Raw genomic sequence first — 25,741 nt, forward strand, 5'->3', positions numbered from 1 at the left:
GGATATTGCATATTGAATATATTAAAAAAGAAAATATCAAAGTCTATTGCAATGTTATATGAAGAAATTCTTAACACAAATTCACTACAAATATTACATTGTTACCTTATACTACCATATATTACTTACGGTGTGGAGGTCTGGGGGGAAATCATACAAAATATTCACTAATCCAATTTATCTGCTTCAGAAAATAGCTCTGTATTGCTCTGTATATATATAGCATGTAGGAGCTGACAGAGATTGATAGTGGGGTAAGTGTAATAAGCCAAGCTTCAGCCTACACACTCTTTTTCTGTTTATATTTCTTTTTTGTGTAATGCAATATTGGCATATGTTTATCTGTTGTTTCTTTCTCTTTTACATTTTGTATCTGAATTCATATTCTGAATATGACCAAAATAAAGTAAACTAAACTGAACAAGCTGTAATGTACTGTAACCTGGAGAAATAATGGGACATGAATTAATGAGGTGTAATTTTTATGTTGGTGCTTGCAAAAAGTACAGAGGAAGTTTTTCCTGCGACAGCATTTAAACTCTGTGGCCTTGATCTTGTTTATTAGTGATGACTACAAAAAACTGTTCATATTCATATGAAACGGTATAAATCCACTGAGTTCTCTTGTTAACCACAATAGAAAGATATCGGGAGATCTGTATATGGACAGATCGAGGCATTTCTAAAATGATCCAGTGGTGGGCCTTGACTGCTGGTATAAACTTTATCACACTGTAACCAGATCTGTCAACCAGATCTGCTCTAGGATTATCTGTCGCTTCTAAATGACGTCATATAGTCAATAAGGATGGTGACGTTGTGTTTTATAACTGGTTGGACAACAGTGAGAAGCGGAAGAGAGGTTGGCAGTTTTAGCGGTTGTTGTTGAAGTAGAGCAACTTATCGGTTTTGTTTAGTCCTTTTATTCTTTGGATAACTTGATAAAAGCTATATTATTATTTAATCTTTTTTGTGATAAAAACAAATTCTATTATACAAATGAATCGCCTGAATTCGAATTATTTTGGCATTTTATTACTTACTTATTTTGTTATGAATCATGTGCATATTTTTTGTGCTTTGTGGAAAATTAAAAATTCTGAATAAAAAAATGATTGAGCTATCTCTTCTTCTTGCATCCAAAGCTGAACGTAGCTGAACGTAATTGTTGACGACATCTAGAAGCGCCAGATACTCACTGAGCAGATCTGGTACCTAAACCGTCACAATGATCGTATGAAAAGATATTTTATGGTTGGGGGGCATTGAAGTCCTAAGTGGAAAATGCACTTGCTAGCTAAAAAAGAAAACAAAGAAAGATGTCTTCTTCATCTGTTTTAGTTGCGGTTGGTTAGCGTAAAGAAGAAGAAGAAAAATCAAAACCACATGACTAAACATGTCTGCCGCGTGGATACATTACTCTAGGAAATGAGGTCAGTCAAACATTCATTTGTAAATTATGCAATGTGGATGTTTGGTGACATGGTAAAACTAGATCCTCATTCAAAGAACACAGAGTGCATGTGTGGTTTAAGAGTAAGATGAGAAAATCTTTATGAATCTCCAGGAGAGGAAATTTTGTTTATCTAGGATCGGATCAGGACTCGGATCGGCTGATATTAAATATCCTCTATTGGGACATCGCTTTCAAACGACTTGACATTTGAAGCCTACATGCAAGTAGGAGTAGGACACCTGAACATCCATTAATGGCAGATATGAATTTACATTTTTCATTTTCAAGCCGTCTATAAATCTCGTATGCATTGACTGTGTGTTTGGATTAGGTTGAATAATCTGCATACATGGTAATTAAATAAAATGTCAACAATATGTTAGGGTTGTTATTTTGTTTCTGTACCGTTAGCAGATGGAAGTGCGCGGCCATCTCGTTTAGAAGCCGATTTGTCGTCTTGGATTGGGTGAATGTGTAAGTAGGAGTCAGGGAGGGAAGGCAAAACAATCCCATCTGTTTAAGCAGCTCCATACAACAACCCAAACTAAGCCTGTGGCAATGAAAACCTAGGGCGGCGGCGGACTCACAGGACTGCTGTGTATGCAGCATAACACTGAGTTATGTGGCTTTAAATAAAACACATTTAAATGTAAGAAATGTTGGAAAGTGTCAGCTGTTTTCCGCTACAAATGACCAGTGAAGTCAAGTCACGAGTCATTGTGTCCAAATTGAGTCGCAAGTGAAGTCAGCTCAGTCCTAGTGGTGTGGCTCGAGTCCATTTCTCTGGTCATTTATTAAGATCAAAATTTTTTCTTTATAAGCAACTGTATATACTTTATGAGTACATTGGAGTACAAGTGTGTTCCCCATAAGGATTTGTTTCTATCGTTTTTTCGGTTAATAATGACGTTTCCTGTCCTTCCAATAGAATCACACCATGAATTAACAAGGGATACATACAGAAACCAGATGTTTGGGTTTCACTTTGACAGCACCCTCAAGTGGAAGTAATTATTAGTAATAATATTTGTATACAATTATTTATAGTTGTATATAACTCTTGATAGTATTGTGTAATTATTTCTACTATTATAAATACTACTGAGTTAAAGGGTAGGACTTGATAAGTTTTTACTTCCTCCTACCCCTTTCGAGCATGTGGAAATAGTTTTTGCTTTTGATTTGTTTATTTGTCTACATATTAATCCACCTGTTCTGGTTTGATTTTTCATTATCGTCTTCTTTCTTAACTATTTTTTTAACTTTATTTCATTACTCACATGTTTGAAATAAAGACTATCAACCAATAAACCAACCAACAGACCAATCAACCAAACATTCAACCAACCAAACAACCGAACAATCAACCAAACAATCAACCAACCAATCAACCAACCAATCAACCAACCCATCAACCAACTAACCAATCAAACTGTCAACCAACCAATGAAGGAACCGACCAATCAACCAATCAATCAATTAATCATGGAAGCAAAGAAAGAGCTGAGTGATAGAGCCACATATGGAGGAGCACAAGGTGGATGGAGGGGTTAACAAAGACATGCCCAGCCCTTAACACTGACAGCTACATAACATTACCTTCAACATTACTGACTCACAACTGTAAGAACTATTTTCCCACAACAATAACAGTCATTTTACCATGTAGACTTGTGACTTGTGCCATCACACAGGTCAGTTTATGTAACCGAACGCTAAGTCCAGTGAGTCAAGGGTTAAGGTGTGGAGGCCCCACGTGACAAAAGTCTCTAATCAAGTTAGGAATTGATATTTCTGGAGTAATGAACAAATATAGCATGGGCTGTCAGGGGAGGACAGGGGAGATTCCCCTCACTCTGGTTTCACGCAGGAGTCGTCATTTCGCTCAAAACTCTAATCCGATTCATCCAGCTCTTTTCTCCGGACTTGAAAGACAATCCATCTGTTCCTCCTGGCTGCTGTTCAATCACACCACCTTCTGCTGTGTGGACCGGAGGTGAGTTAAATGTTTCTACCATTTCTCTGACAGCCGGGGGAGTCGGGGACACGGTGGCATCTCGCTGCTATAAAGATCGCGGCTGGAGTCCTAATTCATCACCCCGGGTATCATCATGTGGCATTACAATATGCTAATGCGGCGACGCCGTGCCCTCGCTGTCACCTCATTCCTTCTTTCATCTTTCTCTCTCCCTTGGGAGCTGAGTCCTCCCACGTGCCCGATGTGCACCTCGCTGCCAATATGTGGAAGCGGCTGAAAGTGATGTCGCAACTGATGTTGGGATTAGGTGAATGTTGCATGTAGTTGTCTGACTGCAAATCACCAACATGTAATTAGCCTGTGGTGTCACTGCTACAACCGGATCCCATTTAATAAGCACAGACTCGCCCTCAGCCGGAGAATCACCGCCTCGCTTGTCTTCAGATGGGATAAAAATAGAAATATTTTGCAACAGGTGTCACATTGTGGAGAAAATGTGTGCAGTTGGAATCCCACAATAAAGCACCCAAACAGGCCGATGATGTCTAGACGCAGATTTGAGGTGGGAGGATTCTGCAGTTAGCCTGGAAAAGGCTCAGTTCTTTGGATTTCATTATGGGCTACTAGTAAATGATACTTCTGCATACAATTGGATAGTCCTACAACCAGGGATGGGAGTTCCAACTGGTTCAGTTCATCAATATAATTAGCCTTCATGCTTATTGATTCCCCTTTTTGTAACAAATGTTTACAACCCAGACCAGATGGTGGCGGTAATGCACCTTAAATTTGTTTGCCACCCGCCAAAAACCGAAAGAAGAAGAATATTTACATCAAACCACGTCATTCACATCACATGACGACAAGGAAGATGCGATGGCAGAGAGACTGAAACGATCCAAAGTGTGGCTTCACTTCACCAGAAGGGACTGTAACACCGCAACGTACAACTTATTATGCAGCACCGTAATTTCAAGCAAGGGCGGCAACACCACCAACATGTTGAAGCATTTGTCGACGACGCAAGGCATTAAATACCGAGAGTGCCATGTGTTCGACGATCTCCGGTCAACGTGTGCAGCTATCGCTAAGTCTCAGCGGAGCGGTGCTAGTGAGGTTCCAGTGGTCAATTTCCTGTTTCTTACACAAGCTCTTATCACTTGTTTAGAAACTCAATAAAATTGCTACTGTTTTCACAAAACCACGAACGAATACTTTTTGTAGACCAAGAATTCAGAGGAGGAATTGATAAGGGAATCGATAAAGAATCAGATGGATAAGCAGAATCGATAATGGCCTATCGAAACCCATCCCTACCTACAACCAATCAGTTTTGAAGTTCATGCCTCTCATATAATGACACATAAATCCTGCCCATCACATCATAATCAGTTCCTAATGGAGTTGTTTGATCCCAGTATTTATCTTTCTAATGAAGTTAAAGGTAGGTAAAGTGAATATTGCTCTCTTACCCCATGTGAAGGATACGTCAGCCAGCCCCAGTCTCCTGTGATCGTCGTCGTGTCCAGTAGATTCACTGCAGAGAACAAAACAAAACAACGACAGAGGAGGTAAGCGATGAACTTTAAATGATGGTTTTTCCCGTCCTGCCCCATCCATCCTGTCCTTCATCAGCATCCTCTGCGTGCGCTGGCACCCGACGGAGTCAGCCGCGCGCACACATGCACCTGTCTGACAGGTGTGACTGATGAGGCGGGACGGTCGTCACGGCAACTTTGAGCCAGGTGTCACAGCATACGACGTCACCTTGACCTGGTTCACCCTCCGAGCAATCGGAGGTGGGACCCTCCGGTGGTCCGAGCTCAGAATAGGACAGGACACAAGATGTTTACTGTTTAATGTGTGGTGTGAAATGTTACAGGACTCCGGTGATACAGTAAATCCAACGTATCAGTGGTGTAGGAAAAGACTGCTCCTTTTCAAACAGTTTCTCCATTGAGTGCATACGTCACGTCACGGCAACAATAGAACATATACTGTGTGAAAGATACATGAAAATATGTTTAACTGTGTAAAAAAACAAAAACAAAAAGACAACTGAAACAATTTGACAAAGACCCAGAGCAGAAACGGAGACAAATGTAAGCGGAATATATATATTTTTTATAATGTTTGTGTGAATTTGACCGTGTTGCAATGTTTAATAGTAAAAAAAAAAATTGTAAAGGCCATAGTGGTTAATATGTCAGCACCATTGATTATTTTTGTCTTTGCATTTATTTTTAAAAGAGATAAATTAAGCCTGAAATAGCTAATTTAGCTTGATTAACTTAGCATATCATCGGCACTATCACCAAACAACACAATTACAGATACATAATTAAATCTGTAAATTTGAGTTCAGACAAAATCTAAGTAAATGTTACCTGACTCTGACATTAACCTTCTCTTGTATCTAATTTTTATTCACAACAGAGTAGCTGCTACAACTCTTAGCTGCGGCTAACTTCTGGCCTTTCTCTTTTCTTTATGTCTGCCCTTTCTTTACTGTTCCTACTGTTTAGCACAAACCTTAGGCTAAGTTGATACGTTTTCAACTCCCAGAGACACGTCTTCTCTGCTTGGAGCTAATTCCTGGACATTTGTGTCCACTTGCCTGTTTCTACTGACTGAATCCCGGTGCATTGGACATTTCCATTACATTCCGTCTTAGCACATGTGAGTGACAAGGTATTACGAGGGAGAGGAATATGGGGATGGTGGTTTGCTGAAGCCTCATTTCGGTCCAGTGGCAGTGTCTGTATCATCTGCCCCAGCAGGTTAGGATTTCTGTGTATGTGTGTGTTTCACTCCTTCAGCACTTCCAGCTAATATGATCTCTGCTTCAGGGCTTCTTGTCGAGCAGCCAAATGATGTTCCCCCACAGTGGAGTGAATTTAACAAAACACTTCACACTTCTTAGCTCTCCGTCGCCCCTCCTTCACCATTCTGCTCGACTCATCCTCTCTTGCTGCATCTCCTGTATGTTCAAAACCACAATAACAACCATTTTGCACCGAAGCAGGAAGTGGAACTCAGCTGGCCAAATGCATGATGGGATATTCCTGAGTTTTCAGATAAACACTCGACCACGATTCGTGAAGGAAATTTGAGAATTTAAAGTTCATAAAATGTTTGCAAAGGACATTATGATATTTGCATTTTTTTTCTTCAACCATAATTACATGATCCTTATTAAAACGTAACTCTTTACATGGAACCAAAATAAAATGATACGATAAGACCTTTTTTCCTATATATCTGGAGATCCTATTTACCATTTTTAGTTTCATCACTGTACATTTTGGTGCTTGTTGATATTGTCTTTCTTCTACTGTGCCACTCACATCTGTTTCTTGTGTTTTAGGCCATGTGTAGGCCCCATAGCCAGCACCTCAAGAACATTAAAACTACACTTCCCAGAAGGTGCTTCTTCTTCCAGCAGAGTGTGCACAGGTGGACTGCATTCTGTCAATGACCAGAGTGGGATTGACTGTTTTTTAACCTGCATTGTAAAGGTCTTATGACGAAAGCTTAAAAATATTAAAGGGATGCCATTGCACAAATTCACGTGTGTGTAAATTTTCTCTTCTTAAGACATGAGCCTTTACAAGTCTCAAAATATCAATCAAAACATCTGCAGGACTGAGTTCAACCGACAGACAGACTGAGAAGAACCAGCATTTTCACAGCGGCCCACGCCCATTACAACTTCCAACATCTTTTCAAACGCTCGTCCTTCCTGGACACTCGCAATGCTCTAATATTTGTGTATCACCTATTTATATAAAATGAAATTTATTTCAGATATTTTTACGAGGTGGAATACTAGTAGCTGCTACGTGGTTCGGTCCGAGACACGGGTATGAGGTCGTGTAAGTGTTTTTACGGGTTTGGTTTTTATTTTTGTGGTTGGTGTGGTCTGCATGTGTGGGACGAACCGTAAGACTGGTTGGTTGGTTGATTTTGTGTTTGGGTGTTTGGGTTGTGGTTCAGTCAGGAATCCTCAATCACGATCCCCGACCCAAACCATCCTCATCCCAAACCTTCCCTTCAGGGGAGAGACGTCACTCGGACACCCGACCCGACAATTGTGTATTTTGTTGACCAGGACGCCAGAACTCACTCTTAAGCTTTCTTGAGGTGTCGGGGGGCCTAACTTAATGAAACATCGGTGAAGGGAGGTGCCCACTCGAGAACTCCAACGATGTGCCGCCTACTGCCGTTGGCAGGCTAGTTAGCTGGTGTCTTCTTGTTGGTTGCTAGCTGGTAGCTGACTGTTAGCCTGCTGGTTGGTTTCAGTTGCACTAGGCTTCTAAACGTGTTTTGCCTGGGATCTTAGCACAAAGGATCATAACATCACTATGTCTGGAAGCACCGTCAATACAGAAAGATCCACGGACACGGTTTGACTGACAAGTGACGTCTTGCAACAGCAGAAAATGCCAAAGTAATGAGCGCTCCAAGCATCTGCACAGCCACACTCACACAGGTGCCTTCTCTTCTCTCTGATTAGACCTCCTCTCGCAAACGCATGAGCAATTTGTGTTTGACAGACATCTGACTTTCTGATTGCCAGCGAGTGCGGTTTGGGTTAACGAATTAGAAAGCAGCGTTCCCTTCCAGAAGATATGAAGATCATCCAATCAGAGTCATGCTTCTTTGCACGCGTTGGTGCCTTGTAGCTCCTGAACTCTGTTAAATCAACAGCGGCTTTAAGAGGAAATAATCACCAGTCTTCTAAATGTGCAATATTTATACTCTCAGAAAAGTCAAGTGTGCAGGGTGTATTTGTCTGCTGGGATTTTCTTATGTTGTTCCTTTTTTTTTTGTTGTTGATGGTTGCGATGTCTCTCGGTTTCGGTCTTTGGCCGCCTTTGTGTAGCCCCCAGCGCTAATAACAGCGAGCAGGGCGTGAGGGCAGGATTCTCCAAAAAATGAACCATCACCATGTCCCAACTCTCTCTGCTTCTGTGTCACTGATGAATGAAGAGCTGCAGATCTGTGTGTGTCCGTTTCAGCGCAATGAGCTAACAAATCACGAAAGCAGGGATGTGCAGACGTGTGTGCAGGAAAAAAAACAGCTAACAAATAATGTGTTTTTCATGCTTATTTTGAACAAATAGTTCAAAACACAAATGCCGATTATTTGTGTTTGAGAAGAAGAAAAACATCCTTTGAAAAAGCTGCCTTTCCTCGTGTGACTGTGCTGAATATTTGTCCGTCTGCCCGGATCGAGTGACTTTCAGGAGTCAGGGTGAAAAGTCTGGAGTCTGTAACAGAGGAGGATCTGACTGGACGAAACACGACTTAACTGGGTTGTGGAGGCATCATATATTTTTTGGGAAGCGGAGTTTAACCAGGAGATTATTCCGTTACGTTACATTAGCATTGACACGTCTGCAGTCAGGTTCTCTCATGTTAGCATTCGTGTGTTAGCTCGCTAATTCAGACTATTGTCTGTTGGTAATGGTAAATTGTAAATGGTCTTGCTTTTGTATTGCGCTTTTCTACGTATTGGAACTCAAAGCGCTTTACAGTCTACTAACTGCTCTACATACTGAGCTATAGTCACTCCTATCATCTCCGAACAAGAACCAAATCATCACCACAGTCATGTTCTCAATCTTCAAGTCAACCTGAATCACCTCTATTAGCTGCATTTAATGCAAAAGACCAACTAATATTGTATAAACATCCATAATTATTAGAATAAATAAAGAATACTTATTTTAACACTTACATATGCTAACTTAGAAATGGATTTTTACACCTATTTTAAATTTTATTTGAAGACAAATATAAATACTTTTTTCCTTCAACAAATACTGGATGCTTTGCACGCCCCTAGTATATCACTATATATGTATATTATAGACGGAAACAGAAAAACATGCTGCAGGCGGCAGTTATATCCCAGCAAAAAACAACTTCCTCAAACATCTGTAAAAATTTTCCAATTCATTCACCAAGAACAAAGAACAATTTATCACGACTGTGTCAAGTCATTTGGACTGTGAACGCCTCCACAGGAATCTTACAGCCTGAACCAAAGCGGTGTTCTGTAGTAGACAGCACTGAATTTATTCAATCTTAATATAAACGTACTCAGTAATCTGCAGCCGTTTAGTGACTTTACAAACTTTACAGGCTCGAGAGTCAGCCGTTCCTGAAAGTGATGAACTTTCAGAACGCTGTGTGATTACCAGCCTGTGCAGCAGCAGCAGCACACCAGAGAGATCTAATCTGGTTTCCTCTGCTTTGGAGAGTTTCTGTGTTTTCCTCTCAAGTGTCGATTTGTGTCGTGATGTGGGTCAAGAACACCCACAATTCATAGAAGCACAAAAAAAAAAAAAAAAAACGCTGGTAATGGGGATAGAGCACTCTTCTCTTCTCCACCGCGGCTCCACTTCACTTCACCATTTAGATTATGGAGACGGGAGCAGTTTTCCATAAAAATGTTGCCGAGTAATTTCTCACGTGTTGCTATTATCCCGCGTTGTCACTCCTCCTCATTGGCCGTTGAGGAAGGGGGGGGGCGTCGTGGAGGGCAGCGGGTCAGAACACACAGACAGATGGCAGCGCCACCAACCTCTCATCCCTCCCTCCCCATCTACACGCCCTCTCTCTGCCCCGTCCCTCCCCGAGGCGCCGACGTCCCGTCATCTCGCGCCGCTGATGATGATGATGATGATGCGGCGGCGGCGGCGGCGGCGGCTGCCCCTCGCGCTCCAGCCAAGGTCACAAATGGATGCCGCCAATTACACTTCTCTCGGTGCCCCCTCGCCGCTCTAACGCAGTGACATAATGAAAGTGGCGTGCTGGTGCAAGTGGATTTAATAATTCTTCGGTGTACCGAGGGAATTTTGCTCTGCTACAGTGTTATTATTAAAGCAAGAAAAAAAAAAAAAAAAAAAGAGAAGACAAATATGCCCCCCTCCCCCTCCTCCCTCACCCCAACCTCCCCCCCTCCCTCCCTCCACCTCGAATCCAAAAAAACATGTGAGGCGGCGTGTTATCGCCACAGCAGACCGTGTGAAGATTCATGAGCCGTTCCCTGAGGTATTAATTTAATTTCCACTCAAATGAGAAATCCCTCTGTCTTTGAAGGTGGTGGGAGTCATTTATCTAATTTGCCGGAGCCGTCTGAATTATGACTTGTGTACGAGCCGCAGTGTTTAGTGGCGTGTCTGTTGCTTCGCTTTAAAATGCGACGGGAACTCTGTGAATAAAACAGGGGACAGGCATTAATTATCGCTTTGTCCACTCCCCGCGTCCCCCCTTCATCTCCACTCACACTTCAGCTCGTCTTACATGTAGCGAGGGCCCGGTTCTCTCACTGCGCCTCTCCACCTTTCACGCCGAGGCTTTTTGCTTCTGCTCATTTTCCACCGACCTTCATGACACCTTGGTAGCTGAGCTCCAAACACCTTCAGCAGTGAAGAGGTTAAAAGCTTTGTTTGGAGGAGGAGGAGGAGGAAGAGGAGGAGGAGGAGGAGGAGGAGGAGGGGGAACGGAGGGACCAACTGCATCTCCTCGAGGACCCCGGGCTTGAAATTGAGTTTGTTCCTGTTTCACAGCGTTCTGTTTATAACAGAAACACAAACCACCACCACCACCACCACCACCGCCACCACCTGCACCAATTTCTCTTTCGCCCTCTCCACCCCGCACCCGCTCCTCCACATCGCACCAAATGAAAAAGCTGTCCGCCAACTCGAGAGCTTGTTCTCGCTCGCTCTGAGACGCGCCGCAAATTTCCCAGGGCAGTGGTCAGCGCCCCTCCGCCATCACTTTCCCCTTCCCTTCCCGAACCTCTTCAATCCGGGCCGGCAGGTTAGCAGCGGGCGGGCGGCGGCGGTGGCTAACGTGTGGACGCCCGCGGCTCGCCGCTCCTGTCGCAGGCATGCATCAAAGCGAGCGGGGCCCGCCGACGCTTCTGGAAAGCAGTCACGCTGATTAAACACGCTGCTGCTGTCATGTTTCTCTTTTCTTTTCTTTTCTTTTATAAATGGTCAGCGGAGTGGCCCCGACTCCATTAACTCTGCTGAAGAACAACATCCTCGTTAATATGAATTAATATGACAATATGATATTTAACATACACCCTGTAATTTCTGATTTATCACTGTTTATACTGAATCTGAGTCATGTTTTTTCTTTACTTCACGCGTTACATTAGAAGCACAGTTTAGATTGTATTTTGTATATAGTGTTTTTGTGCATTCTCTGTACGTCCTGTGAGTCTGTGGTGGATGCTGTTTTATATTTTTATTTTCGGGCTACAGATGGAAATTAGCTTTCTGCTAAATCTGAGGCACACGTCTATGTGTTTGACACTGCATAAAATCGGTGCAAAATCTTTGGTTGACTGGACGTTTCTTTTATATATCTTTATTTTTTTTTTTAATTCTCCCCCACAAATATAAATTTCTTTAAATACACATTAACTAAATCCAACATATTTTAGTAAAAGGTTAAAGATCAGCTTAATATTGAATGCAAAGCGACAATATATAATTTATTAATACAAGTTTGATATAGAATACATCCCTACTTAATCGCTACTTAATAATTAGTTTGGAGGGTCCTTGGCCCCTCTAAGACCCCTGGTTTAATGTATGTGCATATTGTCCATAAACCTAATAAAAGAAAAAAAACACAAACACACAAACACACACTTTCTAGCAGTGGTCACGGCACTCTCAGGGAGCGTGTGTGTCTGAAGTCTACGTGGAAGAGTTATGAGCTGTCTTGGAGGAAGTGGAGTTTGCCTGCAGTGGCTCTGTGGAGGCGTGAACGACGTTTCCTTTAAAACGCAAACACACACACACACACACAAACACACAAACACACACACACACACACACACACACAGGGGGGGAACTATAGACAGAGGAAACGGCAAGAATATAGCAGATGCTCAAAACCTCATTTCCACCCCAAAAGACACGGTCATACATTTCAAAGAGAAAAGCAGCGCCATCATTCTACAAGACGTGTCTAAACACACACAAACACACACAGAGAGACGGCTTCTGATATCAGACAAAAAAAAAAAAAAACGTCCACTGCGCTGGATCCACGAGGCCGATGCTGCATGTCGGACATCTGTACATGCCTTCCAACATGTACAGATACACTCTCGCTCGCACACACACACTCTGAAGGCTCTTGGGCCAGACAGGCTCTCTGACAGCTGTGTAATTATCTCATCAACACCTCCCCTCTCTAACAAGCTTCTCCTTCGCGTGTCTCTCTTCTCGCCGCCTGCAAAGCTCCTCATCAGCGACCAGAGAGGACGATAAAAGCCTTCACAGAGATGAGAGGAGCTCCACCAAAAACACCAGCCTCCCGCCTCCCCGCTCTTATATTCTCACATGCGGAGACGGGCTATATTCTACTTTTTTTTTTTTACTTTATTTTTTTCCCTTTGCTCCAGAGTCCCAACACCAATTCCCTGCTCTCCAATTACGAGAGCAAGTCCACATAAATTACTACCTCTCAAAGGAAAGAAGATAAAAAAAACAACAACAACAACATACAAGGCGACGACACACCAATAGAAATGTCTGGGAAATAATTGTTTTCATTTCAGCCTCCCCGCTCCTCTTCACACATGCTCGTGTTTTTCTTTTTTTCTGACGGCGACTGGTGATAGGTTTGGAGAGGTGTGCTGAACTAAATTAAACGCATGGAACGGAGAGATGAGGGGCGCGGCGGCAGAATTAAGGATGTTAATGCGCCGGGCCGTGAGCAAACGGCGAAACAACAGAGCTCGGAGGCAGTGGATCACGTTACCGCAGCGCGCAAGGACACTCAAGTGCACGAGGACGGCAGGTGATTAAGACGGTTGTTGTCGAGCGTCCTCAGCCTGGAAGTGAAAAGTAAAGGAAAGGAGTGACGGTGGCTTCTCAGGCGTGACCGCGCTGCCAAGTCGGAAACTCGGAAAAGTGCCGTTTTTATTTTGTCACAGAAGAGTGTATATATATATACATATACTGTGTGTGTGTATAACTATATAACCAAGCACCAGAAATAACGGTGCATTTACAAAGAACATATCTAACGGAACCATAGGAACTGGTGACCTTTAACCATAGAACACTGACGTCGGGTCATTTTCAACCCGCGATTGTTGTCATGTGATAATTGTCATAACTTGCAGCAGGATTTTTAAGGCACCGTACTGGACGCATCGATGTAAATATCGATACCGAGGCCAGTATCGGTATCAGGTCGATACTAGCGTGATGAGATCGATACTTTTCTTACAGTTTCTCTTCAAATTACTCGTCACAGAGTTCAGCTTCTCTCCAAGTCTGTGCGTGTCGGGAGCTTCTCCAGCTCCACCTGTGGTAAAAAGTGTGATATGATATTTTACGACAAACAAATCTTAGCATCACAGCAGCATCGCACAACTGGTACTGATGCCATCGGTACTCGGAAGAGAAGACAACTACACGGGATGCAGACCCAGTTCTGTGGTGGAAAATGAATGAGCCAACATGTCTCTATCTGAGCAGTTTTTATATTTATTATTACATTGTTCCTTTTGTTTACTCATTTTGCTCTTTATTTTCCACTGTTATTGTGTTGTTTACATTATATTTATATTTTCGTTACATTGTTTCTTTTTCTTATTTTGCACTGATGACTTTTTTTTCCAAATCCTTTTTCTTTTTCTAACTGTGTGTAGTAAAAGGGGAATCATACTCACCCTGTGTTTACTTGGTATCAGGTCGATATCAAAATTCCCAGTATCGCCCTATTGTGCACAGCTTTCGTCCTGTCACAGACATGGATGATCTGACATGTCAACAAGTGAATAAAACATAACTGAAGGTAGTTTTATTTTAGCAGCCGTTAGCTACGTTACCATGTTTATTGTTCGACACTAGAGCTAGATGAGCCGTTCTGGAATTTGCATATAATTCTTATTTAGTGTTATGCTTATGATTAAATATCATGTAGTGGTAATTTTCTAATAGAACTCATTTGGTCAAAAACATATTTATTATCAGTTCATCATTTTTATCCACTCAAAAAGTGACATTTTAGACGGTTGTCATGGTGATGCAGGAGGCCTGTGCCTTCACATCATCCAGGAACGGGAGGACCGGATTTACTTGTTAAAGATTCCCTTTTTTTTTTTTGAGCCATTTTTAAGGGCTTCAAACCTTTTTTTTTGGTTTTATGAGACAGTTTATAGTTGAAAATAAAAGAAGTTCTGTTGTACTTCAATATATTTTGATGAGAAGGGTATATTATACCGGTTTCATTTGAGTGTTTACTTTATTTAAATACCAGCAGCCAGGAGTCAAATGCTTTCTTTTTTTTTTTTTTTTCAAATCTGCTTTTACTTGTTCACACATTTGGCTGTTTGTAGATTTTTCACCAGTTGTTTTATAACCTGATCACCTGCATAGGTTTGTCATTGTTACACAGTGGGACATTGAAAAACTGGTGCTTGTGCCCAGAAATGTGGCTGAGGAAGAACCTTAGTCCTGAGCTGTGTGTGGAATTAGTCTTTTTCTTCCTTTATATAAACTAAGTGCATGTGGCCGGTATGATTAGAGCAGCCTGTTAATTAATGTTATTATCATAGAATCACATCAAAAATATGTAAAGTTTGCACATATGTTTCATGAGGGAAGGAATGTGGTTAAGAGCTTTTAGGGCACTGCAGGACCTAGACATCGTAACTATTTTTCCCACATCTGTGAGATAATCAGACGGTATGATGTGGTGGGAACATGGAGCATGAACATCAACTTATTAATTTAAAACTAAACGTCTAAGGGGAGCTGTATATTTGTCATTTGCCTTGACATCAGCCCAATTCCCACACATATAACAGAGAATAGAACCATACTGAGGCAATCAATGGTAACTAAGGCCTTGAACGCATCTTTAGAAATAAACCAGACACATTGAAAACTGTACTTAAATAATTTGGTACTTCAGAAAAACACTGTTCCTTCTAGTCATCAACCTTGGTTCACAACCCGTGACTTTTAGATGAATATCATTTCTGTACATGAAACTTTCTCATCTGAAAGGTTTTTGTTCAGAAATAATAAATTATGGACAGTAATGAAGTCCAGAGAAATAATGAATGCATAAAATCAACATTTTATGGCAACGATAAAGGGTTAATTCAATGAAAATGTTTTGGTTTTATCTGATACTGGTGCCAAACCGGTACTTTTGAAGCAGTGCCAGTGTTTAAAGAATGGAAAATGATACAAACTTGGCACAAAAATGGTGCCTTTGTCTTTTTTAAGGCATTTTGTAACATGCAAGTTGAACAGAATGTTAATTTAAATAATATAAATACATTAAGACTATAGCCCTGTTCGTACGGGATTTGTTTTACCTGGGAACCTCCGGTAATTTTCAATAATCACCGAGGTCGTCTGTGATCTTAATAAAAATTACAATAATTCTTGTAACACAGAGGTCCTCTGATAAAACTAATCCAGTGCAAATCCACATCTCTGTGATTTAGGGGTTTAGGAGTTTTTTTACTTTTTCGCAACTTTTGTTTGATTTGCGATTTTTCGTGCCTCTTGTCATTTAAGAATTATGAAGGAGTTTGGGTAGATGTTAGGGAACAAATCGAGATGTCACTGAACTATTCACCCGTTTAGACAGATGAAACCATTAAGTCATAAATCATTAATGTGTCCATCGCCAAAGGTGGGTCTGATTTAAATAATTTCTTCCCCGGGATGAACAGTATCAAAAATATATTTTTGCAAAGTAATTAAAACCGTTTGTGACTCGCAGTGAAGCGAGACAGAAAGTAGCATAAACACACAGTTTGTTTATCCCGTGCTAATGCGCCACATGAAACGCAGACGTGGGGGGTAATGTTTGGATCACAGGACGTCCTCAGGTAAAACTAATCCCATGCAGATAAGAGTTTAAGAAATAAATTAACCAATAAAAAATACAAAATTCACAACGAACTGTCATAACTGTCATAATAAAACTGTGGCGTGGGGTGTTGCAAGGACGGTACAAAGACGGTACATTTCTCAGCTTTAAAAAAAAAATGTTTTGTGATATTTAATCAATTTCCAGGTGTTACATCCTTTGCAAAATATCTCCTTCGAGCACTTGTTGCTGATTCTGAATCTTTTTAGGTGAAGTACAGCCAAACTTTAGCTGTTTTACCTTACCCTGCATTTCACACTTCAGTGAGAGTCCGTTAGTGATGTTCGATACCATCAACTTTCTCTCAGATACGATACTGAGTAAAATTCAGGCTGGTATCGGCGATACTGATCTGATACCGATACTTTGTGCAAACAGACCCTTGTTTGTCTGGTAAATCTAAAAAAAAAAAGTAGTTTATTTCAAATCATAGCTTCATAAAGAATCTAAGACATCAGCATAATTTATTTATTTTAAATTCTCAAGTATCGGTATCTGGTATCGATATTTCAGTATCGATCTGCACATCACTACTGAAACAAAGCGACGAAATCTGGAGTAACGTGCACAAACAACACCTAACTTAACACTTTAAAATTGTGGATGAGTTTCTAAACTACATGTAAGTGTTAATGGGTCTAAGTGTGTCCAGTCCAACTGCCGTCACCAGGAATCAGAGCACAAAGTCCAGTGAGCCAGTCACAGGAACACATTTCTTCCCCCCTCCCTGGTCCTCGGCTATTGTACATGTCGGTTTGCTTTAATCTCATCTTGCTTTTCCAACATGCATCCTCGTATTTTTTTGATATTTCTTTTGATCACTGGTGTTGCGTTTATGTTCTTTCTTTCTTGCTGTATCATTTTAGGATTTGTTGCAGCAGTGGCCCTTTTTTTTCCCACAGGGATCATTAAAGCTTCATCTTTTTACCTCCACGCCTACAGTAACCTTCTTCCCTCCTCCTCCTCCTCCTCCTCCTCCTCCTACTCCTCGTCTCATCTTTCTCCAAACTCCCCAAAGTTCTTCCTCCCCAAGGGCCCTTCTTTTTCCTTTCTCTGTGCCTCTCCACTGTGGTGTAAGCATTTTGTCCTTGGTGCAGAGAAAGCGATGCAGACGTTGTGGAGAGAGAAGACAGCAGAGAGACTTATTATGACACTCGGATGCAGACGCTCGCCTCAGAAAAGACGCCGTTTTCAACTTTTCATCTCCTCCCTCTGAACTCCTCCTCTGTTTGGATGGGGAGATTTTAGCTTTTTTAAAGAGGCAAACAGACGCGGCTGCAGAGATTTGAGTCGATGTGAGCGACGGCGGTTTTTACTTTTTCGTTTCCGCTCTAACACCCAGCGTCAAAACTGATGACGCGGTGAATAGAATCAAAAGGCAACAGCAATGTGGGCCTCGCGGTAAATACAAGAACCGTGCACGCATTCTGTGTTTTTGTTTTTGCAACCACCAAGAACATGGACCTGAATTAGTTTTTTCCTGTGTTAGATTATGGACATTACAGATGCACGTTTTCATTCTTCATTAACCCCCTAAGCTCTGGGCTATTTTGGGGGTTTTCTGTGTGAAAAGGGGGAAGAGATTCAGTCGATGGAACCGCAGCTGTAAAAATCAAACTGAAACACCTCGGGATCTGTGGATTAGAGACAATTTTTTTTTAAACCCAGCAAGTTTTTTTTGCTGCCTTCAGCAGAAAAATTTGAAGATTGAAAGTGACCGTACAATGTGCAATTTTAGGTGTCAGGGCTTGAATAACAGCATTTATAACAGTGAGTCAGTCAGCTCTGGCCCGTTAAATAAAAAAAAAAGAAATAAAAAAATAAAAAAAAGCTGCGATTCAACAAAATAGAAGTGCAACAACACTACATCCATTTTAGTCATTTTAATACCATGTGCTCGTGGTGGCCCGAGGTCAAGAAGAAACACAGTGTCAGTAACTAAACTACTGAGTTGTGGCAACACAATAAACCTTGTGAAACACCTCAGGTTAAACCACAACATAGAATATAAGGCATTTATGATGAGGAGGACAGAAGAGGAGAATTATTATATAGTAGTTCTCAATAGTTAAACAGTAATTTATTTTAATGATCTTATAGTTTTATTTCTTTTTTTAGTGTTTCAAATGTATTTTTCATATGTCGTATGATTGTGTCTCTGTTTGGTTTTTCTGCTATACAGTAAATGAGGCCACTACCTCAATATACTTCAGAGTTTAAAATAAATAAATACATTTCTCTGATGTCTTGTATTTTTTAAGAAGCTATGATTTGAAATACATGACTTATTTTTAGATGTATCAGACACGTCAGGGTGTATTCACACCAAGTATTGCTATCGGATCTGTATCGCCGATACCAGAATTTTACTCAGTATCGGAAAGAGAAACAGTGGCATCGAACATCACCACCATGTGGCCTCTTTGCCGAGTGTGCCACGCTCTGCAACCTTCTCAAAATGGCGGCGGGTCATGTTTTAATAACAAACACAGCAGGGACTGCGAGGGTGCAAAGGGTTAATGGTTTTACGCTCTGACGTTTGTCGCGTGACACTTGGATGGCGCCTAAGACCGAGGCTGAGACCACTGGACTGAACTATGTGCAGTGTTGGGGGAGTGATGTATTACACATACCGGTGCTACGTATTTAGAAAACAATTTTGAGTAACCGGATTCCATTACAAAAGAAACAGATGGTATTTAGAACAGTTACACTGTTGAAATCAGTGGATTACATTTACATTTAAAGAATGGAAAATAATACAAACATGGCTCAAAAACGGTGCCTTTGTCTTTTGTAAGCCATTTTGTAACATGCAAGTTCAACAGAATATTAATTTAAATAATATAAATAAGTACATTTACGGCAACTCCACAGAGAACATGCACCCAAAGACTTTATGACATCACATTTGTTAAAGAGAGTTTGTCAAAACCCAGAGGACCTGAATCCAGACGAACTAGTTTGACTTTGTAAGAGCTAGCTAGCAGAGTTAAACTGAAAGTCAACTATAAATTAGATTTACTGGCTGATACTGTATTTAATCTTACATAAATTTGCCCACAGAAGACCGCGTCTCAAAAGGATTCAGAGTTTAGTTCTTCCTGTATCTGCACAGGCTGCTGCTGGTCCTCGTTTAATCCATCGCCCGCGTTGCTGCGGTAATTTAAAGACGGACTGATGCAAAACACACGCTCTTATTTTACGTGGGGACATTTCATATACTCTGTAAAGAGTTTTTACTAGTTGGGATAATACTACAGTAGATATTTATGGGCTTTTATTAAGACAGAAAACCTGCCAGGGCTCCAAGCATTCAGAATACGCTGCTCAGACTGAGTAATGTAACAGAATATATTACAAAGTATACTACATGGTACTCGTACACGTCAATACGTAAAAATGTGTTTGATACAAACATGAGGGTAAATGTTTTCACTGTGTCGTGACTGAACTGTTCAGGTGAAAACGTAAAAAATATATAATACTTGTAAGTAAAAGTTCAATAGGCCAAACAAAGCCGCTTTAAACGTTTAATGTCCGTGAAGCTATGAGTAAACAGAGCCCCTGATGACTCCGGAGGCATCGTGCTCGTGCAGCAGACGAGGGAACTTGGATTGAGGACTTGATTTGTTCGGTGCACTAAACTCTTTGGAGCATTATCCCGGCGTAATAGGACTCCGCCGCACGCTTGATACTTTTTTGATGAAATCGTTATGTGGCTCATGCATTTTTGATTTGTTGATTTTTTTTCCAGATCAATGCTATAGGAGACAACAGGCTAAGCGGAGAATTCTAATGGTTTATTGAGGTATCACTGTCAGAATAACATGGAGAAAAACTAATAACGGACTAATGATCTGGTGGTAACCGTTTATTCCTGGGTCTGTTGTGTGCAGCTGTTCGCTGGGGAACCTTTGAGATGTTAAATCCCTCTGAGAGGCTTATCTCAGAACATTACGGAAACATACACCGCAGCATACGTTGCATTAATCGGCTTTTTCTGTTACCTAAAAATATATATATATATATATATATATATATTTTAAACTTTAGACACAAGTGCACACATCATCATCACCGCCAGAGCATCCAACAAAATTGTTATGGAAATGAAGCATGGACGCGTGAGCTGCACAACTTTTTCCATATTATCAGCACAAAATGCACTGGAGGCAGCGCTTTTTCCAACAAAGAAACAGCAGAATAAACTGTAAACACGTCCCAGTTTAGCCTCCTCCAAAAGCTCCAGATTAGGTCAGGAAGAGCGCGCCTCACTCCTCCGCTCGAGCGGCGGCGGGACGACTCGGTTCACACCGGCCGGCGCGACCACGGCACGAGCCCTCATATCTTATTTTAGCAGGTGCTCGGACCCCACTTTGAATATCCCTGCAAGGCATCATGCCTGCTGCATGATGGAGGGTGGAGGATGCTCAGGGGCCGGCGAGATTCGTCCGTTCCCAGGGGAGGGACGAGCGAATAGCGGGGCTATACTGCTGCCTGGGCCTGCCTGGCTTCCCCCGGGGGAAAACATCTAGAGGAGTGTAGACGCAGTGGAGGACAGGCGTGCGGGGCTATTTATAGAGCAGGTAAAGAGGGGAAAAAAAAAAGAGAGAGAGAGGGTGGGAGTGAAGAAAGAAGAAGGGTAGTTGAAAAAAAAACGAGAAAAGACAGAAAAGTCTGAAAGCAGGCAGATGACAGAATGCGATATCTGTGGCCGACGGCATCCGCGGAGATCAGGCCTGACGCCGTCTGCAACGCTCGCCGAACAAAACTAAACTTCTGCCTTGAAGTTTGGCCTGCCGCTGCAAAAAAGAAGAAGTATGCCTCAACTTATTGATTTACGGTGGAGAGTTCACGCAGAGGTTAGCTGTGTTGAACTGAAAAGGAAAGAGACAGACAGAGGGAATAGTTGAGTTCAGACGATAGTGATATTTTATAAATAACGACTCGACTCGCAGCCCGGCCTGGAGATCCTTGTGATGTTTCTATACCAGCCTCGTTCTCACCATGCCTTCCTCTTTAATAAATAAAACTGCTTTTATTCTTTATTTATTTCCCCCCCTTCTCCGGCTGCACCGCTCGCAGGCCCCCTCGCGCTGTCAGTTGGTTTCAGCCCTCGTGCGGCGCGTACGTCTCTATTTCACTCCGATGCCCTTTAATCATTTTCATCATTTCAGTGAGCTGACATTTTACATAAAGAGCTCTTATCATCCCTGGCTTATGCTTAATGATGAATGGTGATAATTACTGTCAGTCAGTGTGTCTAACGTGCCATGGTCACATCAGTATTTCTGCGCTGGAGTGTGCACGCTTAAAGAGGGGAAAGAGGCTGTAATATCCGTAGCTAGATAACATTTAAAAAGTGGGGCACGGACTGCACCATATTGGTCACGGCTCATTTTATGGAAAAACCTCCCGCAACACACAAAGCACGTGCGGTAGATGAGCATGTTGCTGCAGTGGTTCTCTGCCTCTGGTTGGTGCTGATTGTCCAGGAAACATTTCCTGACAGGCAAAAGTAAAAGCCCTAAATATACAGTGAGACTGTTATGTAGCGCAGGTGCTTAGTGACGACTTGTGGCGTAATTGCTCTGAGTTGGTGCGCGCTTTGTTTCCCGTTATCTGTTGCTGAGGTAATCTGTTCATCATGGCAGACTCAGCTATTCCACGCCGTGCTCCTATGTGCGAATAGCGGCTCGCGGGATCATTAGAGATTCTTCAGAGAAGGTAAGGCCCAACGTGTCCGCTGTAATACACTAACATCTCACTTCTATTACGGATACGCCACCCTGCTAAATATTCCCCAGCGCAACCACTCGTGTTTTGCTCCGCTGCATAAACCGATGCGCTATTTTTTCCCCTTTTTGAGTAATGATTTCTAAAAATTGCAGTGCCCCGTTTGTTTAAGGACATTACGGAGTCTTTAATAAATTATGAAGCAATGAATGTGTATGAGCGGTAGGCTACAGTAAGCAGATTTGGCTTTTTTATTTTTTTTTATTTTTGTGGTCATGTGGACCAGGGGCGTCACTAGGTTTTAAGGACAGGGAGGCTCAGTCCCCGGGAGATGCGAAGTGAGTGAGCACACAATTTAACAAACAGCTAAAAAAGAGCACACACTTAATTCTATAAACAACCAGGACCATGCATTTCAGACTAACTAGCTAGCTAAATAGCATTTGTTTAGAGCTGGAATATGTCCTTTAACACTTCTGTCAAACAGGAATCATTTGGTTTTCTGCTGTTAGCTGGGGGGGCCGGAGCTAACATAGTGTAACTGCCAGCAGTGATGAAGGCTTGCTTTCTTAAAAAAGTTTCTTATATCCACCCTTATTGACTCTGTGCTTCAAATGTATGGACATGTACCGAGTGCAAGCAAGTTGCCATGGAAAACATGGACTGGATTTTCAATGATGTGGGCGCTCTCTGTATGAACAAGTAGAATGGATTGGATAAGGATGCACTGAAGGGGCTAGCTCTACCGGACACTATGAAGTGAATGTCTATATATAGTCTCCGTGGTTACAGCCACCGAGTGGCAAAAAGTGACAGTTGAACATGGAGATTAGCAGCATTAGTTTGAACCATAGACTAAATTGTAAAATTATTTTAAAAAAAAAAAGGTGAAGAGCTGTTGTGCGATTGACTGAATGAACAGATTTGAGATATATTTCTACAAATATCTGTCAAAGAAAAGAGAAGTAAATGGATCACTGCATTAATAAAAAACAGCTGGAATCCTGGTGTTGTGGTTCACATTTAGTGTCAGGTAATATTAATTTATGCTGTATTTTTTGATGAAGTCAAACCTTAAGTTACTTCTTAAGTTACGTTCTGGAGGGCTGTCGGATAAGTTTGTGGATGTTGTTGTTTTGGTGTAGTTACGGCCGACAGTAATTATTTCAGTTCCAACAATAAATAACAATTAAATGACAAACGAAATATTTGCGATCACTCCTCCTTTCAACAACCTGTCGGAGCTACAGTATTGTACGTTACTTCTCAGTAAAGCACTTAGCATTAGCACCTTTTATTTAGCTACATTTATCATAACTAAAACGACCTTAAACTAACTGAAACTGAGGCTAATCCACTTTTCTAAATCCACACTCGTTCCTATGGATAACCAGTTTCATCAATAGTCGCTTGAATCCAGGTTATGATTGATTAACTGTGGCCGTGGTTGATTGTTACATTCTAAGTCAACTACTGCCGCTCCAAACGTCAAGATAGCCTCAATTATAACCTCAACTTTTGATTTTTATATTTATTTATCTACACAGCACGATAAGAAATGGCTGTGGTTGGGATTAAAGGTTATGACTGAACTTTCTGCAACCGTCTCTGGCATCGGGAACCATGACAAGTCTTGGAAATGTTCTGGAAAAGGAAGGAAGGGTCACATGCTAAAAAAATAAATAAATAATAAAAACCATAGACTGAACCATGAGAGCAAATTGTTGTTACCACAGCACTGAAAGTAGAGAACTGCACACTGCAGAAATACATCGAGCACACACAGTACACATCAATAATGTTTTTAAGAATTACTGCTCGTCGGTGCCAGAAGGACGAGACAAAAACTCAGCACTGCAGCTTCAAAAGATTGGGAAGCGGAGCTGTAGCTTCACGTGACCCACACAGCCATTAATTAAAAAAAATCTAATAAAATATGGATGGATGGATGAATGGATGGAGAAACTGTTGTACTTCCTTTGATTTACGGCAACAACTTTATCGTCCGCTTACCATGAAGTTCTGCATTCTTAAAGCCAGTTTCATAAAAGAGTTTTAATAAGGTTATTTTCGCAGACGTGCTCATGCATAAATACATCACAAATATTATACAAATAACAATTTTATCAAAATGTAATTGGCACATTTTGTTCCTGGTTACCCTGATGTATAAGAGTAAGCCAAACACATTTACAGTGAGGGACCGCTTGAGGGCAAAAGTCGGCGCTCTCTATTTAACACATGATTTGTCAGAGAAAACCTGTTTTAGGGCGCTTTCATACCGAGGTCATCGTTCCGACCCGGGTGTCTTCCAACCTCCCTACCAGGAACGTTTGTTTGGGCCGGTGTAAACACAGTAATCATATTCTCTCCGTCTTGGAACAAATTAACCGAGCTGAACCCGGTTCAGAAGATGCAATCGCTCCCCCCGTTCATCTCTGTCGACGCTGCAGAGCTGTTCATCTGCAGTGTGCGGTTCACCCCTTTAGCTGTAGCTCTTGCAATGACCTGATGTGTCTTTTGGAAGTGCGCCTGACTTTGCATCCATATGTCGTTGTGCTTCGTGAACCAAAGAACAGAAACACATGCCAGTGCCACGGCTTTTTCCTGAAATCGATTTTCACGCAAAATTCAGACCCATCATAAAAGAGTTTGCTTTGTCTTGTTTGCCCTGTGAGATGGAAACGAACCGAAAATGCAACACTATAAAAATACTGTATCAATTAGAACAAAATATCCATTTAAAAATGTTTAAATGCTGCATCCGATCACTTTCAAATAAATACTTGAAATCATTTTCAGAAATCTATCATAATCAGTTTTTATGTGAAGATCCAGATGATTGTTGTTAAATGCTTCCACTGCTGAAATATCAAATTTAAAAGACCAAGGCTACGTTCTGTAGCAGCAACAACTGTCCATCCCACAACAGATTCACCTGCTATGAACTAGGGATGGGCGACAACGGCTGAAAAATGTATCATGATAAATTTTGCCAGTGAATAAAAATCGTGATAAAAATGTAATAATATAATATATATATTTTTGATCATAGTTAAATAAGCTGCTTTACCATTGGTTTAAGTTGGTAAAGAGAAAACTGTAACTAATCAAACAAGAACAAAATGTTAAAACATCCCTTTGGTTCAATCTTTTCAATGGACTATTTTTTTATTTTTTTATTTACTGTAAGGTTATTAGATTTCTGAATAAAAAAAAGAATTAAATGTTGAAATGAAGAAACTGGGACAATTATGGTTATATTTAAAATGCTATGTCTATAATGTCAATAGCAGTGCAAACTGGCTACCATAATAGTTGTAGTGTACATGCAACATTTTTTTCTCATAAAAAGCTAACATCGGGGACATTTTCAGGGACAGCTTTAGCCGGGGGACAGGTCATCCAAAAGGAAGACTGTCCCCATTAATCGGGGACGTCTAGTCACCCTAATTTACCCTAATTTATGTGACTGCTTTCTTCTGATTCATTTGCTGGCTCTCGTCGTACTCCAGCTTGTGGTTGTTCTTCAGGTGGTGGAATAAATTTGTTGTGTTTCTATCCTTAACCATCATCTTTTTTGTTTTTTGTTCCACATCCACTTATGATATCTGAATCAGTTCCAT

At 41.3% G+C, this 25,741-nt stretch overlaps 1 protein-coding gene across 3 annotated transcripts in view; it reads right to left on the reverse strand.

The window, feature by feature from the left end:
* epha8 (eph receptor A8) overlaps positions 1 to 25,741 on the reverse strand; it is a 130,622-nt gene that overhangs the window by 85,207 nt on the left and 19,674 nt on the right. For all 3 annotated transcript variants that reach the window (XM_047583639.1, XM_047583638.1, XM_047583637.1), the window contains exon 2: positions 4,907 to 4,971. Coding sequence is in view for 2 of the 3 variants with exons in the window: in XM_047583638.1 (XP_047439594.1) it covers positions 4,907 to 4,971 (65 nt within the window). In the remaining variant the exon portion in view is untranslated. The remainder of the gene's footprint in view (positions 1 to 4,906; positions 4,972 to 25,741) is intronic.

The sequence above is a fragment of the Mugil cephalus genome, chromosome 4 (genome assembly GCF_022458985.1).
Source record: "Mugil cephalus isolate CIBA_MC_2020 chromosome 4, CIBA_Mcephalus_1.1, whole genome shotgun sequence".
NCBI classification, from domain to species: Eukaryota; Metazoa; Chordata; class Actinopteri; order Mugiliformes; family Mugilidae; genus Mugil; species Mugil cephalus.